The sequence below is a fragment of the Mastigoproctus giganteus genome, chromosome 7 (assembly GCF_048544385.1).
Source record: "Mastigoproctus giganteus isolate SK-2022 chromosome 7, ASM4854438v1, whole genome shotgun sequence".
In the NCBI taxonomy this organism is placed as follows: Eukaryota; Metazoa; Arthropoda; class Arachnida; order Uropygi; family Thelyphonidae; genus Mastigoproctus; species Mastigoproctus giganteus.
This window is the reverse complement of record NC_143581.1, coordinates 52595233-52619294: the sequence shown is the minus strand read 5'-3', so window position 1 is coordinate 52619294 and position 24062 is coordinate 52595233. Positions and strand designations below refer to the sequence as shown.

Here is a 24062-nt window from a genome sequence, read left to right as displayed (position 1 = left end):
ATTTTGGAAACTCTATCCGCTTTTGTAAATCTTTGAGATAATGTATGACCAGCAATGATTACTGCAAATTGGTTTGAATGAGGAATAGAGAACAACGCAAGTTTATTCTTGAAGTTATACATCGAATAACAGATCGAGCTAACACAACACCGCTTCAAATATTCTTTACTGGTGAGCAGGCTGTGGCAAGATGTTTACCTTTAAAATTATAATGGAAGCGTACAATTGCTTAAGTCAGGTGCACAACTCACTTCACAAAGCATTCGTCGCCTGGTAGTCGACGGGGAAGGTGGCCATAGTGATGAACGGTACTACAATTCATTCGCGCATGCACCTTCGGCTCCATGGAGCTGAAGGTGGATCCGTGAATAATGTCATGTGAAATGAAAAAATACAATTTAAGCTTAATGAAATCAGTTTTATTTTATTCGGTATTTTCATTTACAATCAACAATAAAGGTTTGTGGTAACTAAAGTAGGATACATAGTTGAAACAATTCAAACTATTAACAATGCGATTGAAGACCCAGTTGATACATTGACCACACATAGTAGATTTTGTAGAATGTGATGCGAGTTTAAGTTCGATTGTTGATTCCATGAAGTCGAGGAATGGAGCAGTTTCAGTTTTCTTAATGTCAATGTTGAAATCGCCCACTAAAATTATTGTGATCTTTTGAAAGTTGAATTTCCTTACAATTTTATTTATGTCTCCAAACTTTGGCATATAAATAAATCGCTAGATTGGATATTAAGAGAAAATTTTAATCTGCTCCAGTGGTTGATTAGGTAAGATATAGAAATGTACAAGCGAAGTGTTCTTGTCCATTTATTTGAACTTCAGCTGTGCAAATGTCACCACAATCATTTTTTCAGTCATTTGCCATAGTGGATCTGCATCCACAGTAATGAGAATATGTGGTGTACATATTGTTGATTCATCTTTATTGTATATCGCAACACCAGATTGCCCAGAAGGTCTTTTGAATTGTGTGATCTGTTTGTATCCTCAAACATCAACATTTTCATTGTTTTTAAGTCATGTTTCCAATTCGATTCCATGCCAATTGGATTGGTCACGAAGTCTTCGCTATGAAGTTTGAAATTCTGTGTATTCAACGATACCATTCCAAAACTCGACGAAGCAACTTGATCCCAAAATTGTAATGTGGTTGTAGAGAGTGTTTCCAAACGATGGTTATTCAAATGTATCAATTTAGTTCGAAGATATTTAGCATCTTAGGTGCTTTACAACCCTGAACATCATAGAATGTAAAGTCGTCTTTCTGATGTACAGGCCATCGATGCTTCTAACTCTGAACAATGCAACGTATTCCACTTGCTGTTCGAGATTTATCGTAATTGAATATGATTTCTTTGAAAGTTCCACTCTGAGATTTATGAACCGTCATCACACAAGTTTCAAGCAAAGGAAATTGGATTCTTTTGCATTTAAGCATTTTGCTTTTGAAAGATATTGTGGCGGAACGTCTCGTCATTGGAGTCCAGCCCGATTTTAATATGCCACGATGCAACAATATGTGCGGGCAAGACTTGAGATGACTCTTAGTTGCACCATTCTTGCTTTTGAAATGTAACCACAATCTTTTGATTTCTCTTTCTTCCATCTCAACTTGCTGTCAAGTTCCTATCGCTCCATTGACCAAACCATCTTCAACATCAATGTTTGTACCGATCATGTAAGGTTTTCCAGTCAGCAAATGCAATACTTATGGCAAACCTCTGGTCTCTGCTATGCTCATTTGATGATATTTTGTTTGCATAGTAGTCAACTGTTCAAAAGTCTTGTAACTGGTAAAGTGATCGTTGACTGTACGATTGATGGTGTTGTTTACTTCCAATGCTTGAGTGTTGTATTGAACAACATTATTGTTACGATGAAACAAATGAACAGCATTTTGTACTCATTCCACGACAGTCTTGTGTTCTAAATTGACTTTCGATCAACTTTTCTTCAACACCTAACGTTTCACCGTTTTCAATTTTAGTTATGCCGGAGAATACAACATCACTCTGTCTCATCAGTTGAAACTGACAGACTGGCACAAAATTGCACCACTAACACAATTCTTATAAGGCTTGAATATTTGCCTTGCATTCACTGGCAGCCACTGACTCAAATCTCTGCAAAATATATCTAAATCACCAAACTCTCAATAGAATTCTCCGGTGATCTCTTGCAGTCTGGTATTGATCGTATGCAAAATGTCGGCTCTAATCATGCTAACTTCATTGATGAATACTGCTTGAATGTTTTGAAACACATTACGATAGAAGTGCAACATTGACGTTAAGAAATGTGAAAATGTTCCATTCCTCAACTTCCTGGAATCAACATCCGATTTTTAACTCTCATCAGATTCTACAAAATCTATGCATGGTCAATAATGTATCGACTTGGTCTTCACTTGCAATGTTAATAGTTTGAATTGTTTCAACTATCTATCCTACTTTAGTTACCACAAACCTTTATTGTTGATTGTAAATGAAAATACCGAATAAAATAACTGATTTCATTAAGCTTAAATTGTATTTTTTCATTTCACATGATGTTATTCATGGATCCACCTTCGGCTCCATGGAGCCAAAGGTGCATGCGTGAATGAACTGTAGTACCGTTCATCGCTATGGTCACCTTCCCCGTCGACTACCAGGCGACGAATGCTTTGTGAAGTGAGTTGTGCACCTGACTTAAGCAATTGTACGTTTCCATCATAATTTTCAAGGCGCCTCCGTAGCCAGGTGGGAAGGAGCAGTAGTGCATAGCACACGCTTCTTGATTAGACCGGGGTTCGAACCCATCACCACCAAATATGGAGGATGCGGAAAGGTCAGGGAATGACCACTGCATATCCCGGAGCAATATGGCCTTAGTTGCTAGTGCTCCTAAAAAAAAAAAAAAAAACCAAACCAAATAATTTTCAAAGTAAACATCTTGCCACAGCCTGCTGGACCAGTAAAGAATATTTGAAGTGGTGTTGTGTTAGCTTGATCTGTTATTCGATGTATAACTTCAAGAATCAACTTGTGTTGTTCTCTATTTGTCATTCAAACCAACTTGCAGTAATCGTCGCTGGTCATCACGTACCACAGCAGATAGCAAGTTTGTCGAAATCATTTAAATATCATCATTGTTCTCTTGAAGTCTGTTATTAGCATCCTCTACGACTCCACTTTGAACATATTCCTTGCATTTTGTTCGAGCATCCTCTTTATTGTCCATTCGATGCAAAATTTTCCACAATACTCTCTAATTTTTTGTCAATATCAATGTCCGACTGATATCTTTTGTGGCAATTCATAAAGTACTCTTCATTTTCATCGTATATCTGAAGAAACTTGTTTGAATCTAAGATATTAACCATTTCATTTTCGAAAGGCCAGTAAAAGAAAACCATCTCATGTTTATACTAAGCAAATTCAGACCTTTCATAGTGGTGTGATACCTTATGACTCTCATCGGTTTTCTAGGTTTACATTGTCCCTTCATAACACTGTATTTTGCTGCAAAATCAACCAAGCAAAGCTGACTGAGCTCTACATCTTTTGGTCTGTTCTCATATATCTGTATAATTTCATTCCATATGTCAGTAGAATCATCACCGTGATTTTCTTCAGTCATTTGCTTCTTGCTCTTCTTAATTTTTTGAGGCTGGTTAGGCCAAGTAGTTGGAATGTACACAACTTCTCTACTAACCTGAGACATTGGCTGGAAAGCAAATACCAAGCTGCCTCTTGCGAGCTCATTTCAACGCTGTTCAACATTTTAATGCCTACATGTTTTAACAAGTCAGTGTAGTCTTGATCTGGACACTCTTCTTACAACTTGATCAACTCACAAAGCAAATGGCTTATGCCTGTTGGTTTTGTTAACATATTCTACGATGTATAATGCGCATGAATGTTCCTCGACTATGAACTGTAAATCCATATTCGTATTTAATATAGCAGCTATCCAAGGATTGATGGTCCAAAGTTGTGTCATATTTCTTTTCATTAGAATGGCAGGTCTTGTCAATCCTGATCAAATAACATCCAAGTAAGTTTTCATATCCAACTTGTGCTCTTCTAGGAACTGCTCGAGTGTATCATAATGTTTCTCTTCAAGAGCTTTCTTATATTGTTGAAAACGCAGGTTGAAACTTGAACGTCGATTGTCATGTGTTCATCAGTATTAAAACTGGAGTTTGATCCATAGGCCAATATAGAATATTGAATCTCTGCATCGATCATCATTCTTCTTGAAACAAGTAAATGTATGCTTGTGCACTTGATTTGATTAAGACATCGGAAGATCTGAAGCATTGACGCTGCACAATTCATCTATTATTTCTACACTCTTTGGTATATCTTCCAAAACCAATTCTTTAGGATTGTTTTGTAGCCACAGCAAAATGTGAGCATGCAGACTGCCACAGTGCGGGAACTCTATAACCCTTGAAGAAATTGATTACTTTGAATTTTCCAAAAGGATTGTACCTTTTCGACTGCAGTATATGCATTATAACGTCAACTAGCTGATTGAAGTACAGCGTTTTTAAAATTAAAGTATCCTTATGTAGAGTGCTCTGGATGGAGTTCTGAGGCTCGTACTGAAGAGAAATTTGGACCAGAGGTACAATAAAGAATGTGCTTGGCATTTATTGGGAAAAAATTAGTTACAAAATTTGTCACTGTATGGCGCTGTGTCATTGTATGATACATAACAATCTTAGTTACGATTATGCAAATAACTTACTTTATTTGCATAATCATAAGTTATTGCCACAGTGGCACTTCTCACCTCTATTATACTGTATAAAAGCAAAGCAGTCTCTTCAAAATCATATAGTATATGTTTGCATGCACTACAGCAGCAATGCCAACATCGTTGCAGTAAAAGACGCTATTAGTGGAGCTGTGCTATCAGAACAGCAACAATGCGGCTGCGACTGTCAGAGAATTCCATAGTCAGAAGTGCATATGGCATGGACCTATGACTGTTTGTGTTGTCTGCAAAATTTGAAGTGACGGGACATCTTGGTGTTCAACCAGGTAGAGATTGAAAATTAGTGCACTCTTCTCATGTTGAAAAGATGTGGCTATTGCTGTCATGCATTTATCAAGTCAATCTCCATGTGGTAGTGCAAGTGTGCCAGCTGTTTCTCGTGAAGTGGACATGCCATATTCCACTGTAAGGCTAGTAATGTGCCAGGTGTTGCAGTACTATCCTTACAAGATGCACATGCTACAGCAGCTGTAGCATGGTGATGTCGAATTTCGTTTCACATATGCACTTCAGCTACTGGTGCGAATGACAGTGGATATCACTTGGCCATGGAACATCCTTTGGAGTGATGAAGCCCACTTCTGCTTAAATGGACAAGTGAATACATACGCACAACTGTCACATTTGGGCAACAGAAAACTCTTGAGTTATCCAAGAGCTCCTGTTGCATTGTCCAAAAGTGATAGTTTGGTGTGGATTTACTTCCACATTCATGATTGCACCATATTTTTTTGAACAGGTAACACCGACTGGACCCTGCACCTGTTCCATCACTGGACAGCTATATTATGAAATGTTGGCAAATTTTGCAATACCGGAGCTGCACATATGTGGGTGCCTTCAGGATACCACATTCATGCAAGATGGTTCGCCACCCCACATCCACCGTTGTGTCCAAAGATTGCTAAGGCAACACTTTACAGACGGTCAACAGCCGCTGTTTCCAGACATCTTGGCCACCCCGATCACCAGACCTTGCCCCATGCGACTTTTGGTTGTGGGGTTTTTTGAAGAACCAGGTGTATCGGGAAGGATATCAAACTCTGGCAGATCTGAAGACATCATGTGCTGGCTATTCCAGTTGACGTGTTACGTTCTGCTGTAGAGAATGCTGTTCTTCGAATGGAAGCTGTTGTTGACCAAAATGGAGGACATATTGAACAATTGTAACGTTATTCAAGTGATTTGTATTGCCACAGCGCCATATAGCAACAAATTTTGTAACTAATGTTTTTTTCCTCAATAAATGGCGAGCCATTGTTTATTGTACCTGTTGTCCAAATTTCTCTTCAATATGAACCTTAGAACTTGGTCCAGAGACCTCTACATATGGATACTTTAATTTTAACAACCCTGTATATTACATGTGTGACTGGATCCTCGTTGACTAACTTCATTCGCTGCAATGCTGTCAATTCTTTCTTTGGATCATCAATTTCTGTATCTTCGCTACTCTTTAGTCTGTGAAGTGTTTTCAAGAGATGTGGCTAGCGAACCTCCGCCACACTCAATGTCAGAAACGTGGTCGGTTTACCAAGTTGTCTGATCATAGCAAAGACATCTTTCTTGCATTGAGATCGTTAGTGTACAGAATTTGGAATGGATTTGAAAAATGACAAGTTATGTTCGATGCATTCTTCAACAAATCCTTGGTCTTCTATCATACGTTTTATTACGTGGGAAGTTTCTTCGATGCATTTGAAAGTGAACTTTTCAAACTTGAGAATGAACCTTTGGTTATTCTCAAGCGTAAAATTTTCATCGTCGTGTACAGAATACGATGTGGCATTACTCCTCGGCGATCTTTTCGTCTTATTTCACCAGTTGCCATCATAAGCGGAGTAACACATAATCCATCTTTAAATTGGCATTGATGACCTAAGTTTAGCTGGAAATGACAGTTCCTCAGCATGTTCATCATGAACTATTGACATTGGTTAATTGTGTTGTCCAGGAGTAATTGCAAGATATTTGTGTATGGCACAGCAACAAAGTGTGTTGCTGTGCCGTAAGTAATTTGTCACTTTCAGATGACCCGATCTTCTCTACATTGTATACTTGTTCGCTATTAGTAACTCGATGAAACTGTAGCAAGCAACTGACAATCGACTGTGATGTTATAACGTTTGTACAGAGGAGTTTTGATTAAATACCTTAGCCATGATGTGACCATTTGTTTTCTCACATATCCTTGCAAGTAAGTCGATTTATGAATCAAATGCTTCTTGATGTGAACGTTGAATGCATAATTGTCGTCTAAAGCACGAGGAAACTCTAACCATATTATTCACATTGACTGGAACATTTATGACTTGTCCGACGATACCATAACTGCCTGTTTCATATCGCAAACATCGAATCTGCATGAATGGCAATCGAGCGGCTGTAAATTCGATGGAAATGAATGATGTATGAAACCGTTGGACTTGGGTAACGACAGTACACGTCCAGATTTTAAGTTTGTTGTTGTTGGTATGAAAGTTTCATGACACAAGGGCAACTGTGGCCAATATGTGTCTGTCAGCGTCATTACGTTCATTTTAATGATTTAGGATGGATATATCAGAGTGTATTTATTATTCCTAGATGTTTAATATATATAAAGAGCTCACTTAGGTTTGCTTTGTCACCAAGTACATGAGAGAGGGTTAGAGGAGCTTGCAAGTTTGCTAATGATTGGAAGGATGTGGTACGAACAGCTGAATAGGTTGGACAATCAATCAGGATGTGCCTTACTGTAAGTTGTATCTGACAGACAGAGCAGAGCGGGAGATCTTCACTTAAAAGTAATGTTTGTGAGTGAGGAAGGTATGCCCAATGAGCAGTCTTGTTAATATAACTTCCTCCTGTCTATTTGTACGTGAGCTAGGACGCCATGAACATAGATCTTTTTTTATTCTGCGAAGTTTATTGCACGATTGGTCCCTCCAAAGTTGTTTCCAGATGGAAGTATATTTTTGGTACGAAATACATCCCTATAATCTGTAAATGGTACAAACTGAAAGTTATCTTGTATATTAAGATCTGGATTTTTTGCGGCTTGGTCTGCATGATTATTTTCTGTGATTCCAGCACGGCTGGGAATATTTGCTGTTCTGTAAAGCTGCTACTGCACTAAGGGAGTCATTATAGATTAGAGCAGGTAGAAGTTGATGCTTGGTAATATCATCCAGTGCTAGTTTAATAGCATATAATTCTGCTGTGAAAATATTGCAAACATGAGGCAAGGAGACAGATATAATATATTCCAGTAAAACTACTGTGGCACCTACTGAGTTGTTTGATTTTGAACCATCCGTGTAAATCTGATGACAGTTTCTATTTTCAAAACTGTGCAGTGCTTGATGCTTCTGTATAACGATTGGAGAGATCTCTTTTTTATTCCTGTTTGTAAGATGTGATATGGACAAAGGCACAGTCGGAATCAAAGGAGGTTCTGAGTTTATATCTACTGCAGAAATGTGCTGGAAATGTATTTCCCAAAATTGAGCCAAGTGTCTGAGACGCAGTCCTACTGGTTTATTTTCCTTTGGCTTGGAATCATAATTCCTTGTGCATGGTGGATCGTGAATAATGGACCAATTTGGATGTGATGGCTGACTGTATATTTTTGCCGCATACATGCACAGTAGATAATCTCGTCGAAGGTGCAGCAGGGGTTCCGATGCATCTGCATACAGGCTGTAAATTGGCGAAGTTCTAAATGCTCCTAGAGCTGTGCGGAGAGCATTATGATGAATGGTATCTAGGCGACGTAAGATGCTCCTTCTTGCTGAAGCATATATAGGAGATCCATAATCCAAACGAGATCTAATCAAATAATGTGGACCTGTCGGCTCCCCAGGCCATTGAAGATACTGTGCACAAGATATTAAGTTTTAAGAGGCAACTAGTTCGAAGTCTTAGTATATTCATGAAAGTTTAATTTTCTATCTAATGTTAAGCCCAATAAGGAGAAATTTTGAACAACAGGTAGAGCAATTTTATTTAAGTATAAAACCGGTTCAGGATGAAGACCACGCATTTTACAGAAGGTATAACAGCGGATTTTTTTTTTTTTTTCTCAGATATTCTATATCCATTATTTTTAGTCCATAAATTTTGTTTATGGATAATTGGAGCTGTCATTCTATTGTGTTCATGCTTTGTGATTGAAATGAAATGGAAATATCATTTGCATACATGTCGATTTCCAATGATGGTGGTATAACCTTTGTGATATTGTTCACATGCAGTGCAAAAAAGGGTTGCACTTAATACTGAGCCCTGGGGACCCCTTCCTGTTGTATGTATATATTGTAGATAAATAGCCTTTATATTGTACCTGAAATGTTCTGTCAGCAAGGAATTTTTTATAAATTGTGGAAGTTGTCCTCTGTATCCTAATTGAAATAGATCTCGTAGAATTCCGAATCTCCATGTTGTGTCAAAAACTTTTTCAAGATCTAGATTTACCATCACCATATGCTGCTTTCTTATAAATGAGTTTCTAATATTTGTTTCCACTTTGACATGTAGATCAAGTGTCGATCTATTTTTGCTAAATCCAAATTGGTGGGATGATAAAACATTATCTTTTTCCAGCAACCACGTAAGTGTATTATGCACCATTCATTCAAGGATTTTCCCTAAGCAGCTGGTCAGTGAAATCAGGCGATAATTATATGTATAGGAAGGATCTTTTCCGGATTTGGGAAATGCAAGGACAATTGCATGCCGCCATATGGATGGATACAGGTTGTTCAGAAAAATTCTATTATATAGAGCTAGTAGGATTTCCAGACAATCAGAGTTTAAGTGTTGGATCATAGTATAATAAATGCCATCGAGACCTGGTGCGCTATTAGGCAATTTTTTAATAGTTGTAAGTAATTCCTCTTTTAGAAATGGTAGATTATAGGGATGAGATGTCTTGGTAGAGAAATTCAACTTACTCTGTTCAGCTTGCTGTTTATATTTTTGAAAGTCAGTGTTGTAGCTTGTAACTGCTGATATGGAAGCGAAAGAGTCAGTCAGAATTTCTGATATCTGCTCTGTTGCAAAAACGTCCTGCCCCTTCCCATGGAAGATTGGAGATTGTGTGCTTGGATATCTTCCACTTAAAATCCGAATTTTTTTCCACACCAAACCAGGACTCGAGTTCCTAGTAAGTGTGGAAGCAAACACGATCCAAGAATTTTTCTTTGCTTTTTTCTGAATTCTCCTCGCTTCAGCTTTGGCTTTTTTATATGCAATCAAATTGAGGTAGTTGGATGTTTCATTTTTGCTGTTGCACATTCTGCATTCCACCAAGATTTGTACCGTGCCTGCCTTGCCGTGCCTTACTTATTTGAGGTATTGTAGCTTTCGAAGCTTCTAATAGTTGATCGTTGATATATAAGACAGCATCATCTATTGGCAGGGATTCTATTAATTGCTTATCCAGTTTGATTAATTGCATATATTTACTCCAATTAGCTTTTTTAAAATTCCATACTGTTCTGGTTCCTTCTGTAAGAGTTTATTGTGTCTGTATGGAACATACTATCGGAAAATGATCACTGTTGTAAGGATCATTAAACACGAACGATTCTATACTAGGATAAATTGATGGAGAACATATTGTTAAGTCTATTGCAGAGGTGATACCTGTACCCAAACTGATATAAGTGTGAGATCCGATATTCAGTAAATTCAATTGTTGATCATCTATGAAAGTTTCGATTATGTTACTGCTACTTCTGTGTGAGCAGATCCCCACAAATGATGGGCATTTATATCTACCATAAGGCAATAGCGAGGTTGAAGCTGCATAGTAAGATCGTTTAATTCTGATCTGGAGAGAGGGATATTTGGTGGAAGATAAATGGACGAGATTGTGATAGAAATTCCGATGGCTATTCTTACTGCTACTGCTTCTAAGTTGGTTCTTAATGTTGTTTGCTTAGCTGGTATATGAGTATTCACCAAAATTGCCGCTCCTCCTTTGGCAGTTCTGTTATCATTCCTGCCTCTCCAGAAAAGTGTATAATTTTGAAATGTGGGTGAAGATTGAAGTGTTAGATGGATCTCCTGAAGGCAAATGCAGGCCGGTTTATACTGCTGAATAATATCTTTTATTTCATCCAATTTTCCACGTAAACCACGACAGTTCCATTGTATAATAATATGTTGCATTATTTAGGTCTCGGGACGATTTGTTGAATTTGTCTGCGCTCTTGAGTTTTTTCGTTTATCATATTTGGGTCTGTCTTTCTTCGGAAAATTAGGACGAGGTGTATCAATGTCTTCTGCAGGATGTAGTTCTAGTACGTTCTCTCTGTGTTCATCAGTATCCATTTGGTCTATGTTTGTTTGTTTCTGTTCACACAGTTTACTAGATGCTGTTTGCTTTGTTTTTGAAGATGTTACTTCTGATTTCTGCTTTCCAGGCACAGAAGTATCCTGCTCTTTAGCACTGGATGTTTCTTGTGAAACTGTTTTTGTCATCAATATTACTTTACTCCAGTCTATAATTTGATTTAGAGGTATTACTACCTTCGTTTGAGTGGCTATAGTTTGCTGTCGTTTCACTGCTGAAGCACAGGAACGTGAAGGTTTGGTTGCAAGTATCTGTTTTCTTGCTTCCGGATAAGACACTTTATTTTCTACTTTGTATTTTTGAATTTGCTTCCCCAATACCCACATTTCGCATGTCTTCGAAAAAGCAGGATGATTTTCGTGACAATTGGGACAGTGGTGTAGCGGATGTGCAGTTTGCTTGATTGTGGTCTTTTGATCCAAAGAGTGTACAGATGGGATCACTGCGACATGTTGCCTGAGAGTGTCCGTATCGCTGACAGTTGTAACACCTTATTGGATTTGGTATATATGCTTGGATTTTGCAATTTAAATATCCTGCTTTAACTGAATGGGGAAGAGAAGGATTGTTAAAGGTGAGAATTACTGATCGGGTTGGAATGAGAATTCCGTCTTTCTTCATCATTATCCTCCTAACATGTATTACTTGTTGTTCTGTTAGCTCGCGCAGTAGTTCTTCCTCTGAAATCGTCAAAAGGTCCCATTCAGTAATAACACCTTTCGATGTATTCAGGGAATTATGTGGGGTAATTTCAACTGCAAAAAGTCCTGCAAAAGTTCATTTTTAGCAATTTTTCCGATTGATGACACTTAGTGAGGTTTCTACTAAGAGATCACCTGATTGTAATTGTTTTATCATTTTTGGTGATCCAACCATGGACTCTATAAAAGGGGATAATTTCCCAACGGGTTGTGATGATAATGAATGTATCACCAAAAAAAAAAAGGGACAGTAGGCTGAGAGCTGTTTATTTTCATTCTCTTAGCCTGAGACATGTTCAGCTGTAAGTCATCACATTTATTGGAGTTAACTTTCTCCAATCTTGTGTTAGTTTTTTTGGTCCATTTTCAACTCCTTTTAGTCCTGGGTGATGTCTTTTCACCCAGGTCCAGCCCTGCCACGGGGAGGCAGGAGTACTGCCACCAAGTGACCAAGCAAGTAAAATAGAAGTTTAGTACACAGAAAAATTAAGAAAGATTATTTTCCTTTCTGAAACTTCTTCCTTATGCTTTAAGAAAGAGAACTCTTATTATATATTTGAATAACGGAAGAAAAAACGTGTGAACTCAAAGTGAAAAGCTTATCTCTCTAATATAATCGCAGTAGAAGTCGCAGGGAAGATCGCTTGGCCTCAAGATTTGCTTGGCACCCGGGGCCTTTTAAGCTTGTGAAGTATGTATTGCAAAGCATAAACAATGCCATGTTCTCTGCTTCTGGAAATTCATCTTCAAGAATTTGTATATGGTTTGGCTTTGGTAATCTGAAATCATAAACACTGTTATAAACACTGCAGACATAACCGAAACAAGTTGTTCATAAACGATCTTTCAAATTCCTTTGAAGCTGACGTATTCACTTTTGACGATCTTTACTTACTGATTGCACTTTTCTTTTCAACGTTGATGCCCGGACATCTACCTCTAATTGATCTTGCTCACAACGCTTACAACTCTCTCTCTCTCTCTTGCAATCCACTGCCAACTGTGGTGCTTGCTTTTCAACATTAGATTTGTGATTTTGTCAAAATCTTTGAACACGTTTAGTTAATATAACTTTCAACATCATCACAACTTAACTAAGTGAAACAACCGCACTGCTCGACAAATGCGAAGTGACTGAACGAAGTAGTTACTTTAACAAGTTGTTCAACTCTCAAAAACTAAAAACCTGATTTGAAATCTAGTTATATATGATTGTAGAGCTCTCAAAGGGCAACAATTTTGTTCCTTACTTTTTTGTTTAACATTTATATTTTCAAGATATTCCGAAAACAAACTTGAAAGTGCTCGAATTTTCCAACTCTCTCAACTTTATATCACTATTACTCAGGAACCATAACAGCTACATCATTTATAGATTTAAAAATTGTATTTCTTCCTGAACAATTTTATTTCTTACTGTTTATGTTTAGGTATCATAGTTTAGAAGTTATTGAGAGTGAAAGTAACCAAAGTGCAACAGGAAATGACCAAAATGTGAACTTTGTTTTTTCAAAAAAAATTATATTAAATATTAAAATTTCTAATTTTTTCTTGGATATTCGTCGATGCCATTATATACCTGAAAAAATAAGTATAAATTGTTTATACTATTGTCTGTTAGTTTCAGAGATATAACAGCAGTTAGATGTTTCACTTTTCGTGACAGCCTGAGCCCCGTAGGAGACGTTATTCCCGTCAAAAAGCTTGTCAACCCTGCACAGTGTTTGCACATTTTTTTTTTTTTACTCAATAAGCGAGCAACTTGAGCTTTGATTGTGAAATACATGCACATGTAATGTACTGTGATGTAGTGCTTCTCTGGTAAGTATTCTAGAGAGCTACTGCAGAATTAATATTAATATTTTGGTTTTAATTTATTATACAGTTGTGTTAACATTATGTTCACCTTGTATATTATAAACTTTACAATTATCCATTGATTTTTGCTAAAGATTAGGGTTGTGGTATTCAAAAATTTCTTATAAGCATAAAAAATATTTATGCTTATAAGACATGAATATTGAAAGCCTGAATATTCTTGTTAGCTCGCAAGTAACCTATTACTGAATATTCATTAATAGGTTACTTTTAAGGTGGAAGTGTGTATATATCTTATCATATATTTGAATAAGAAAAAATATCATAAATCATTGAAATAGTTATATTTCGATAATATAAAATATTATTGAAATATAAAATATATAAATATCATAAAATATTTATGAAATAGTTATATTTCAATAATATATCAGCATACTTTTAATTGTCCTTAAAAATGTTTCCTACTAAGGGATTTTTTCTTGTATTCCTGTTTACTCTCCCTCACAAGGAACCAGCAGTAATCACCCCCATCATTAAAGGATCCCAGCGACCCTGGTACCACTTTTCCATCATGGAAATATCTTGACGAAACCACTCCCCTTGTTCATCACTCACATCTCCCAGATTTTTGGGGAAAAATTCGGGATGGGAATGAAGAATATGAATTTTCAACGACATTCAACAGCCCATGTTTTTGTAGCCCTCAAGTAAATTAGACATCAACATGTCATAGTTTTCATCTTTCCTGTTACCCAAAAAACCATGTACTGCCACCTTAAATGATCGCCAAGCTGCCAATTCAACCTCCTTTAACTGGGTTTCAAACACATTGTCTTTCAGGAGTTTCCTAATTTGGGTGCCCTGTGGGACCTTAAGTTTGGCTGGTAAATTAGTAGGAAACACACTTCTCAAGTATCCAAATCCGTTACTTTCTTATCTAGTCCCTTCATGAAATTTTACATCAATCGAAGTTTGATGTGTAGGGGTGGAAGAAGAACCTTGTTTGATTGACCTAAAGGAATATATTTTACATTATACATTGTCGTGGTATGAACTCATCCTGCTTGTCCCAATGTTGCACAACATGATGTTCTTCTGTCGCATAGCTGTCCCACAAACACAAAAAACAACAATATTTTGCAAAACCCCACCAAAATCACTGTATATGTTCAAACCACAATCCTGGTATTTTATAGCATGTAGAACCCTAGACATGCTTTCATGACTTTCTTTAAGCCCAACTGAATGAAACACAGAAACTGATGGAAATTCATTGCCATTACGAAGCAAAACTGCTTTTAAACTTAATTTTGAGGCATCTATGAATAAACGCCATTCATCTGATTTATGCATGGCACCTAGTTTTTTCAGAAGTCCAATAATGTCTTTGCAAAAACACTCGCTGTCCTCCGTAGCAAAATATTTTGAAAACTTTTCATATCTTTTTCGAAACACTGAAATATTTATTCCTGCTGTGAGTATATTCCACTTCTGTAACCTAGAACCTAACAGTTCAGCTTGTTCTTTCAGCAGGTTTAAGTCTCGAACCAAATCATTCAACTCATCTTGTTTGATTAAATGTACCACACTACCTGAACTTACTGGCTGATAGTCAATGTCTTGTGAAGTTGTAGGAGTGTGCGGCCATCCTACTCTCGAGGGGCTGTTTTATGTTTGGAGGATAGGTTTACAAACCTGAGAACATGTCACGATCAGTTAATACTTGAAAAACCTTGGCATAACCTACAAAAATTCTCACTAAAAACAATGTGTGCTTTCTTCAAATTGTAAATTGTTGCATTGGAATTTGAACCTAAGAACCATAGGTAGAAGAGTGATTGTTTATCACAAGAAAACAGGCCAGAATTGATTAAGAGAATTAGCTTATATCTGTTAAAATAAATCAGTATGTCATACATTTCTGGCTAGATTATGCAAAATTGGCATATTTTGGTAAAATGTAACTCCCTCTATATTTAATAACTGACGTGATTTGAACCTATCCTGGTGATTTTTGAAATCTACCCCTAAAAATTGGTTAAAAACAGCATTTAAGTTCTTGGAGGTAAAAATTGTGTTGGCTAGTGTTATTATTAGTAAACTTTAGAATCCATTATTTTTATTTTTCGCAGTGGTTTTCTCTTTGTGTTCATCTGAAATAATAAATGAGGAGTTGGTTTAATGTAATAATTTACGAATAATTTACTTTTGTATAACCACAGGCATTAGAAAATAGTTTGTTTCTTTATTGGTTAATTCTTTCTTTTGATTTGCATTTAAGTAATTTAAAAGTATGCAATTTACATATCTTTTTAGGATTAGAATTTTAGAATTAATTTTTAAATCTAGATTTTTCCCCCTCCTCCCACAGGTAAAAATCCTACGTTTACTGAGATTATTAGGGAAAAATGATCCTGATGCAAGTGAAACAATGAATGATATCTTAGCTCAGGTATTTCTTTATTTCTTTTCATTTAATTTAAATTAATATTCAGTGATATAAATAATGAAAGATCTTTCTTTATATGAAGACTTTCTAATAAATTCAGCATCTGGAGATTGAAGATTGATTCTCATATTTGATATGATGACTATTTCATAGTATTAAAAGAAAGAAAACAAGCTAATAATTCTCTACAGTTATACATCATTATTGTATTTTAAATGGTCACTAAAAGATAGTCTGAAGTTCTGACCAGTGGGTTGGGATTCAATTCTGCCGCTGAAATCAGTTCTTCCTCCAATAAACAAACCTGTATGACATTGAGATTCGGTTCTGCCACTGAGATCAGTTCTGCCACTGAGATCAGTTCTGCCTCCAATAAACAAACCTGTATGACATCATTTTAACCTTTTATGTTATCTGTTTTCTCAGAGCAACTTTTAAGTAATTTCACATAAATAACCAAGTTACTTTCAGTTATTATAATTTAAGAAGTTTAGGGCAAAAGCCTCATCTGGCCCTCATTCCTGTTAATTCTCTCATAATTTAAATCATTTCATTTAGATTTAGTTTTGTTAAAGATATGTGGGTCAGTTCTGAATTCACGTAACAGGATTTCTTTACTTTTACAAGAAATGAACCACTCTTTTATCATGTGGGTAATATGAGGTTAGTTTATTAAATAAGTGCTTTTACCTATCATTAAACTTATTACAAAAGTAATGTTTCAAGTTCCTTGCCAGATTTGATCATTTTATTTAGTAATTATAACAACTTGTAACTTAACTGTGAACTTCAATGTCTCGTTAAAATGCAATGTGTATTCGAATGCAGGTATTCAGTATGACTTTTAGCAATAAATTGTCGGTGGTTATGTCAACCATAAATTACATGCTGGCTTTCTATATACTCTTATTTTTACATATATTTTTACTTTGGATATCTCTAAATATAGTCCCTCCTTTCTTTCCCTTAATTCTATTTGTTAATTTTACTTTGCTGTGGCACATACTTTATGTTAGGAACAGAGGATTCTATATTGTTGTTTTTAAATGCAATGCTGATGGTTACCACTTGAAGAGATGCCAGAATTGTGCGATGTGTGACAATTGTATATATTTATTTCTGTATGGTGTTTAAAATGCATTAATTCTTATTTTTTATTATTTTACTTTCCACCTTAGTAGCTATACTACCTACTCTCATCTTTCCTTTTTTTTTTCTCTTCCCTTTTTTCTTTTCTCAGAAGCTATTATTTATCTCTATATGTATATATAATAATTGAAAGTAACTTATTTATTTTTGTAAGATTACTTAAAAGTTGCTCTGAGAAAATGGCTAACTTTAAGTGACTTCAAAATGATGTCATACTAGTTTGTTTATTGGCGGCAGACTTGATCTCTGGCAGTGGAATTGAACCAGACCAGAGCAGTGTGGACAGGCTGCTAGGATAGTTTGTAGTGTTCTGTTAATGATATACAGGAACTTTGCCAGCAGGTAGGAGCTGATTGTCTTGTATATAAGGCAATGGTTAGGCCACATTTTGAGTGTGTAAGTCTGGAAGCCCTATCTGAGGAAAGATGTGGAAACTAGGATCCCACTGTACAGTTTTTAAATTCTGTACAGTGGGATCAACTGACGATGTTACCAACAGTAAATTCTAAGTGGGAAGCATTCAAGGAATTAATCGTGGAAGCTATTAAAAGGTTCATACCTATTAAGAAATATTGTTCAAGGTTTAGGCCTAAATGGTTGTCAAATGAACTAATGAGACTCGTAACAGAGAAGAAAAATGCATGGGATGCATATAAATTATCAAGCGACTCGGAAGCCTATGGCAGATATAAGTTAATCTGTAATCAGGTCACAAAGGAGGTTCGGCAGGCGAAGGCAGATTACGAGAAATCCTTGGCAAAAGATGCTAAGAAAAACAGCAAGGATTTCTTTACTTATATAAACTCTAAAAGGAAGGGGATGAATCTGATTGGTCCACTTGACATCGATGGTTCAACTGTTGATGATCCTGCTCAGATAGCAAACAAACTGAATGAGTATTTTGCATCTACATTCACACATGAGGAATTATTAAGGTTTGAAAATGGCAGAAGGTTATCAAATTGTAGCAGGATACTTAATGATTTTGTAATACCTGAAAGCAAAGTGGAGGAGAAATTGTTGAAGTTAAACGTAAGAAAAGCACCTGGGGTGGGTGGGATCTATCCAGTTATATTAAAGGAGGCGGCAAAGCAACTAAGCAAACCCTTAGCCATAATTATGAGAGCATCCTTGGACTCAGGGGAGGTTCCCACGGACTGGAGATGTGCAAATGTATCCCCAATTCACAAAGGGGGGGTCGAAGGGTGACACGAGTAATTACAGACCAGTTAGTTTAACTTCTGTTCCGGGTAAAATAATGGAGTCACTGGTTAAAGATGCATTGCAGGATCATCTAGACAAGACTGCAGCAATAATTCAGACACAGCATGGGTTTGTTAAGGGAAAGTCTTGTCTGACAAATTTGATTGGTTATTATGATGTGGTCACAAAAGAACTGGATGCAAAAAATAATTTTGATATCATATACTTGGATTTCAGGAAAGCTTTTGACACTGTTGCGCATGGAAGACTATTGTACAAATTGGAGCAGAATGGTATTAAGGGTAAGTTGCTACAATGGATAAAAGGATGGTTAAGTGCTAGAAGACAGAGGGTGGTAATCAATGGGTGCTGCTCTTCTTGGACTAATGTTATTAGTGGAGTCCCACAGGGTTCGGTGTTAGGTCTACTGTTGTTTTGTATATTTATCAATGATATTGATGAAGGTATATCAGGCTTAATGTCGAAGTTTGCAGATGATACAAAGGTTGGTAGGGTTGTTAATGACAGTAATGGCAGTGTGCTACTGCAACAGGATGTAGATAATTGGGCTAAGAAGTGGCAACTGAAGTTTAACCTTGACAAATGCAAAGTACCACATATGGGTAGAAGTAACCCCAGAGAAACGTACCAACTGTGTGGTACTACACTTAAGGTGGTAGAAAATGAAAAAGACCTGGGAGTAATTGTGCAGGCAGATATGAAGTTTTCTGAGCAATGCAGACAGGCTGCCAGGGCAGGTCATGGGGTTTTGTCAATGATATATAGGAATTTTGCTAGCAGGGAAAAGGAGGTGATTATCCCTCTGTATAAGGCAATGGTCAGGCCACGGCTTGAGTACTGCGTACAGGTCTGGAGGCCTCATTTTAGGAAGGATGTAGATTTACTTGAGCGTGTACAGAGAAGGGCAACAAGATTGGTGAGGGGAATGAAGGGATCCTCTTACCAAGAGAGGCTTAAGTTCTGCAAATTGCAGTGGCTGGAGACTAGGCACCTGCACGGTGATCTGATTGAAGTGTATAAGGCCTTGAATGGGTTGAGCACGCTGAATTCTGATGGGATCCTTCCACTTGTTCAGATTATGAATCTAAGGGGGCATAAATTCAAATTAAGAAAAGACAGATGTAGAATAGATGTGCGGAAATTTTCCTTTAGCCAGCGGATGGTTAATTGCTGGAACAAACTTCCATCTGTCGTTGTGGAAGTTGAATAAATTTAAGGAGGAACTGGACAGGATTTGGAGGGAATGGTGTGATATTTTTTTTTTTTTTTTTTTTTTTTTTGGCTGATGCTGCATAAGCCCATACATTTGCTTTCTTGCATCACATGCCACTACTACTACTACTACTAAATTGAAAAAGAATGATTTCAGGGTAATGTGCAAAAATTTGTTGTCAGCCAGAGAAATATGATAAAAACAAGTTTTGTAGCATTGGCTTTAAGTTTTAGAATATTATGGTCTACATTCCTTTGAATAAAGGTGCACTTCTTCCCTATTGTTTGTCATTATACAAACTGTAGGGAATTACCATCGTATGTATAATCTAACTAGCACATTTCATGCAGCCAGTCTGAAGTTTGATGCAATTCAATTGCCATTTGTGAAAAATTGGCAAGTAGCTGAACATTGAGAAACACTCAGTTATGTGTACCGACAGGAGCCAAGCATTTTAGGATTTCTTAATGAATTGCTTAACACTATATGGATGATGAGACTAAAAGTGCACAAATTTTCTTCCCTGTGTGTATGTGTTTGTTTTCTATATGTATGGGTTATGAGCTGATTATTGTTTTTAAAGAGGTTGTGATTTAAAAATATTGATATTTTCATTAGCTTCTAGTTCGAAATTATATTTTTCCCTGTTGTGTACCAAGTTAAAATGCTGAAACAAGCTAGAAGTGATCTAGTGGTTGGTTTCTGTTAGTGCATCATCTGCATACTGAATAAACAACTTCACATGGATGATGGAGGAGAGTTTGGAATAATATCTTGTATTGATGCAAGAAGCTATATTTCAGAAAAAGGTTTCTGAAATTCTCAATCTCATAGATCACCCATATTTGTCAATGTATATCCCTACCATACCTAATATGTTTAACTTTTATAAGGAATGTTTCATGATAAAAGTGAATTGTTCCAAGAAATTCATCATCAGAAATTCCAAATTAAAAGGCAATTGTTATACATTGACTGACAATCAATTACAATTACTTAGTTATTAATTACAATGAATGGACACAGGAAACTATCTTAAAGAAATGTACAAGAAAATGGCACCTGCTCAAATAGTTGCACCACTTCCACCCATATGTTGGTAGTTACTCTCCCATTGAAAATGTTCTCCAGCAAAGAGCTACCAATTCTAGGATATTGTTTTAATTTTTCTATACAAAAATAGGCTTATGCATGAAGCAAATTCTATTTCTGCTTGGCTCTGATCATTACCTACTCTACTGATTTTGACATCTGCAATGATATCGTCCTCTATCTCTTTGTTGTTGTCATTTAATAAAATCAAAAACAACAGTGGTCCCAGTACCAGTCTTTGGGAACCCCACTTCTTATGTCCGCCCAATCTGAAGAATAACCATTAATCACAACCCCCTGCCTGTGATCATCCTGCAATTCATCTAAAAATTTTTTCCTTTGAATTTAACATGTTCCAACTTATACAGTAACTTCTCCTGTGGGACTGAGTCAAATGCTTTGTTGAAATCCCACTAAATAATGTTGAAATTATTTCATCCTCCAACTCATGCGTGACTGTCAAAATAGTTAACTAGTTTAGTTAAATGTGATTTTCCCTTAACAAAACTGTGTTGTGTTTCCTTTTAGAATTGTTTCTATGTAAATGATTCTATGCACTCTTGATCAATTCTTCCATCATTTTCCCTACTACTGAAGTTACACTGAACAGTCGGTACTGACCCATTTCACTCTTAGAACTGTGTTTATGTACTGACGATACATTGGCACTTCTCCAAACCAAGGGAATCTCTCCCAAATCCAGGGATGACTTCTTATATATATTTGGCACGATTAAATTGCATAAATCAGGGCTACTGTTGCATCTAATAGTACTTTACAGGTGCTGTCCTCTTTTACAAATTTATTTTCCTTGTGGATTGCAGCATAACAGAATGAATCTTTGTTTACTTAATTTTCCACCACTTAATTTTCTCAAACAGCAAATGTTTTGTTTGGCAGCAGATTATAAAATAAACCTGTCTTATCAAGATTAAAAAAATCCTTTGCTTCATATTTTTCAAGAATGGACCATACAGAACACAACCAGTATGTAGCCTTTTCCTTGTCGACTAATCCAGACTCGCCTCAAACATTTCGCGAAACTAAGTTATTCCTGTCTTTAAATCTTTGGAGCCAGCCACTGCTGTATTTGAAGTTGCCAATTCCATGTTGCTGAGCCAGATAATTTGCCTTTTCTTGCAAAATTGGATCTGCTATTGGAAAATTAGATGCATGCATTTGTTGGTGCTACTCGAAACATTTTGTTTCAAGCTCCTCGTTTTTTGAACCAGGAATTCGTTTCCTGTTTTTTTATCGCTGCTCCAGTGTCACACAGTTCTTCCAGTTTTTTTCAGTATTGTAGATGAAGTCAGTAAAAGGATATTGTATTCCTTTGCAATGTCCATTTTGCTGAAGTTCACTCCCATCGGTCTCTTGTATAATTTTAAGTTTAATTACCGGGCTCAATACTGTCAGTTTGTTTTGTAACCATAGCACTACTAGATGAGATTTAATATAAATAAACTTAAAATTAATTTATAGACACCAGTTCCTAAAAAGACATTAGCTCAGATAAAATGGCACAAAAAATAGATTACCCTATACTGTAGCAAAAGATTCTTTGAAATGGCGTAACAATTGCAACTGACCTTAATCCTGTGGAGAGTGAGGGAGTGTATGTAAACGACCTACATAAACTGTTTTTATTCTTTTGTTAATTTAACACGATGTTTTTCAGAATGCACTTATGTTGTAGCTATTATAAACTGGTTTTGTTTACACAAAAATAATTTCTAACAAGTCAGTGCCATCCTTTTGAAAGCTGGGAACCAGGTGGCCAGAGGCAATAATCGGACAGCTGTGCTAAGGTTTGTATTAAATGGTACAAAATAACAATATTTATTTCTCACGAGGTGAAAACGAATTTTGTAATAAACAAATATTTACATAGAAAGGCCTATCCTTTCGCAGGGGAATGGTATGTACTTCACATAAACGAGTACTTTGTATTAACGAGACTTTACTGTACTACTATTTTCATAGACATAATTCTGGTTTGCAAATTAGAGTGTGCAGATTTTCTTGTTACAGCTAAATCACATTTTTGTTGAACATTTTTAATGTTGATGTGAAAAGTTAGAAATGCTGATTATTGAAGGAGTTGCCAAAAAATGTAGTTTTAAGGAACAATGGATTAATAAAGTTGATGTGTTTTCCATACACATTTGATAGTGCATGGTGATGTATTTATATATGGACCCAAAACAGATATGTTGGTCTGCTCTCCCATCATAATTCTATGATGGGGAGTAGATTGGAAGCTTGACTGCTTGAAATGACAAATCCATTGCTCTTATTGCTGATGAAAGTATGAGAATGATGTATTACATGCTCACTATAATTCATTTTCATATTTCAGATATTACTGTAAAGGTGACATAAAATCATTGAAACAAACTTCTATCTGCTGTTGTGGAATGGATTATTTGAATAAATTTAAAGAAAGATTGAGCAAGTTACACTGACCCTCCACTAATATATCAGTTGTTTACAGTTACTTTTTATGCATAGAGTTTGAAAATAATTCTTAAGAGTTTGCTTTACATCACAATATCTACATTTACAGGTTTTTTTGTTTAACCCATAAGTTATTATGGGTTAAACATAATATCTTACTACAATTTAGAGAAGTAGATTTGACACTGATCTGTTATATTACCTGAAAATAATGTTTGCATGTGCTCATAGATGACAGTGTTGGGGGAGGTTTAACATTCAACCTTGTTTGTCTACCTCCAACTGCCCTCTTTCGGTAATGAAAGACAGTCGAGTTCATATATCTATTGCATGTGTAATGTAAAATTTGTCAAAAGAGGAATAAAGAACTTCAGCCTATATTAAAATATCTGTTAGCTGGAAATTGCATACAGATGGGAATCGAAGGTTTTCTTGTATATTGTTACTACTTCATCAGTGATCTTTCATTGCTACTTCACCATTACATAGATCAGAAAGGCCAAACCTTTGGCCTTTCTGACCTGTGTAATTTCTGATCTTCATCGAATCATTGCAAAGTTAATTAGAATTTGATGCATACTTTTTTTATCGCTACATCTTTTCAAAAGTCTTTCCATTTCTTCCATTATGCTGTTATGGGCATGACTGCCCAAAGCCATTGTCATATTTCATAATTCCTCCTTATCCTTCATTATCATGCTTATTGTTGAATGCTAATTCTAACTCATAGCAGTGTTTGTGCAGGATCTAACAGGTCCCTCTCTAAAATAACATCTGTGTATTAATTGTTAGTTCAAGAATAATGTCTGAAGCTTTCAGTATCTTCT

At 36.2% G+C, this 24062-nt stretch overlaps 1 protein-coding gene across 5 annotated transcripts in view; it reads left to right on the top strand.

Annotated features, from left to right (window-relative positions):
• Positions 1-24062, top strand: part of LOC150082893 (AP-1 complex subunit gamma-1-like) — a 489084-nt gene that overhangs the window by 164363 nt on the left and 300659 nt on the right. For all 5 annotated transcript variants that reach the window (XM_090377666.1, XM_090377665.1, XM_090377663.1 and 2 more), the window contains exon 8: positions 16023-16103. In XM_090377666.1, coding sequence (XP_090233792.1) covers positions 16023-16103 — 81 coding nt within the window. The remainder of the gene's footprint in view (positions 1-16022; positions 16104-24062) is intronic.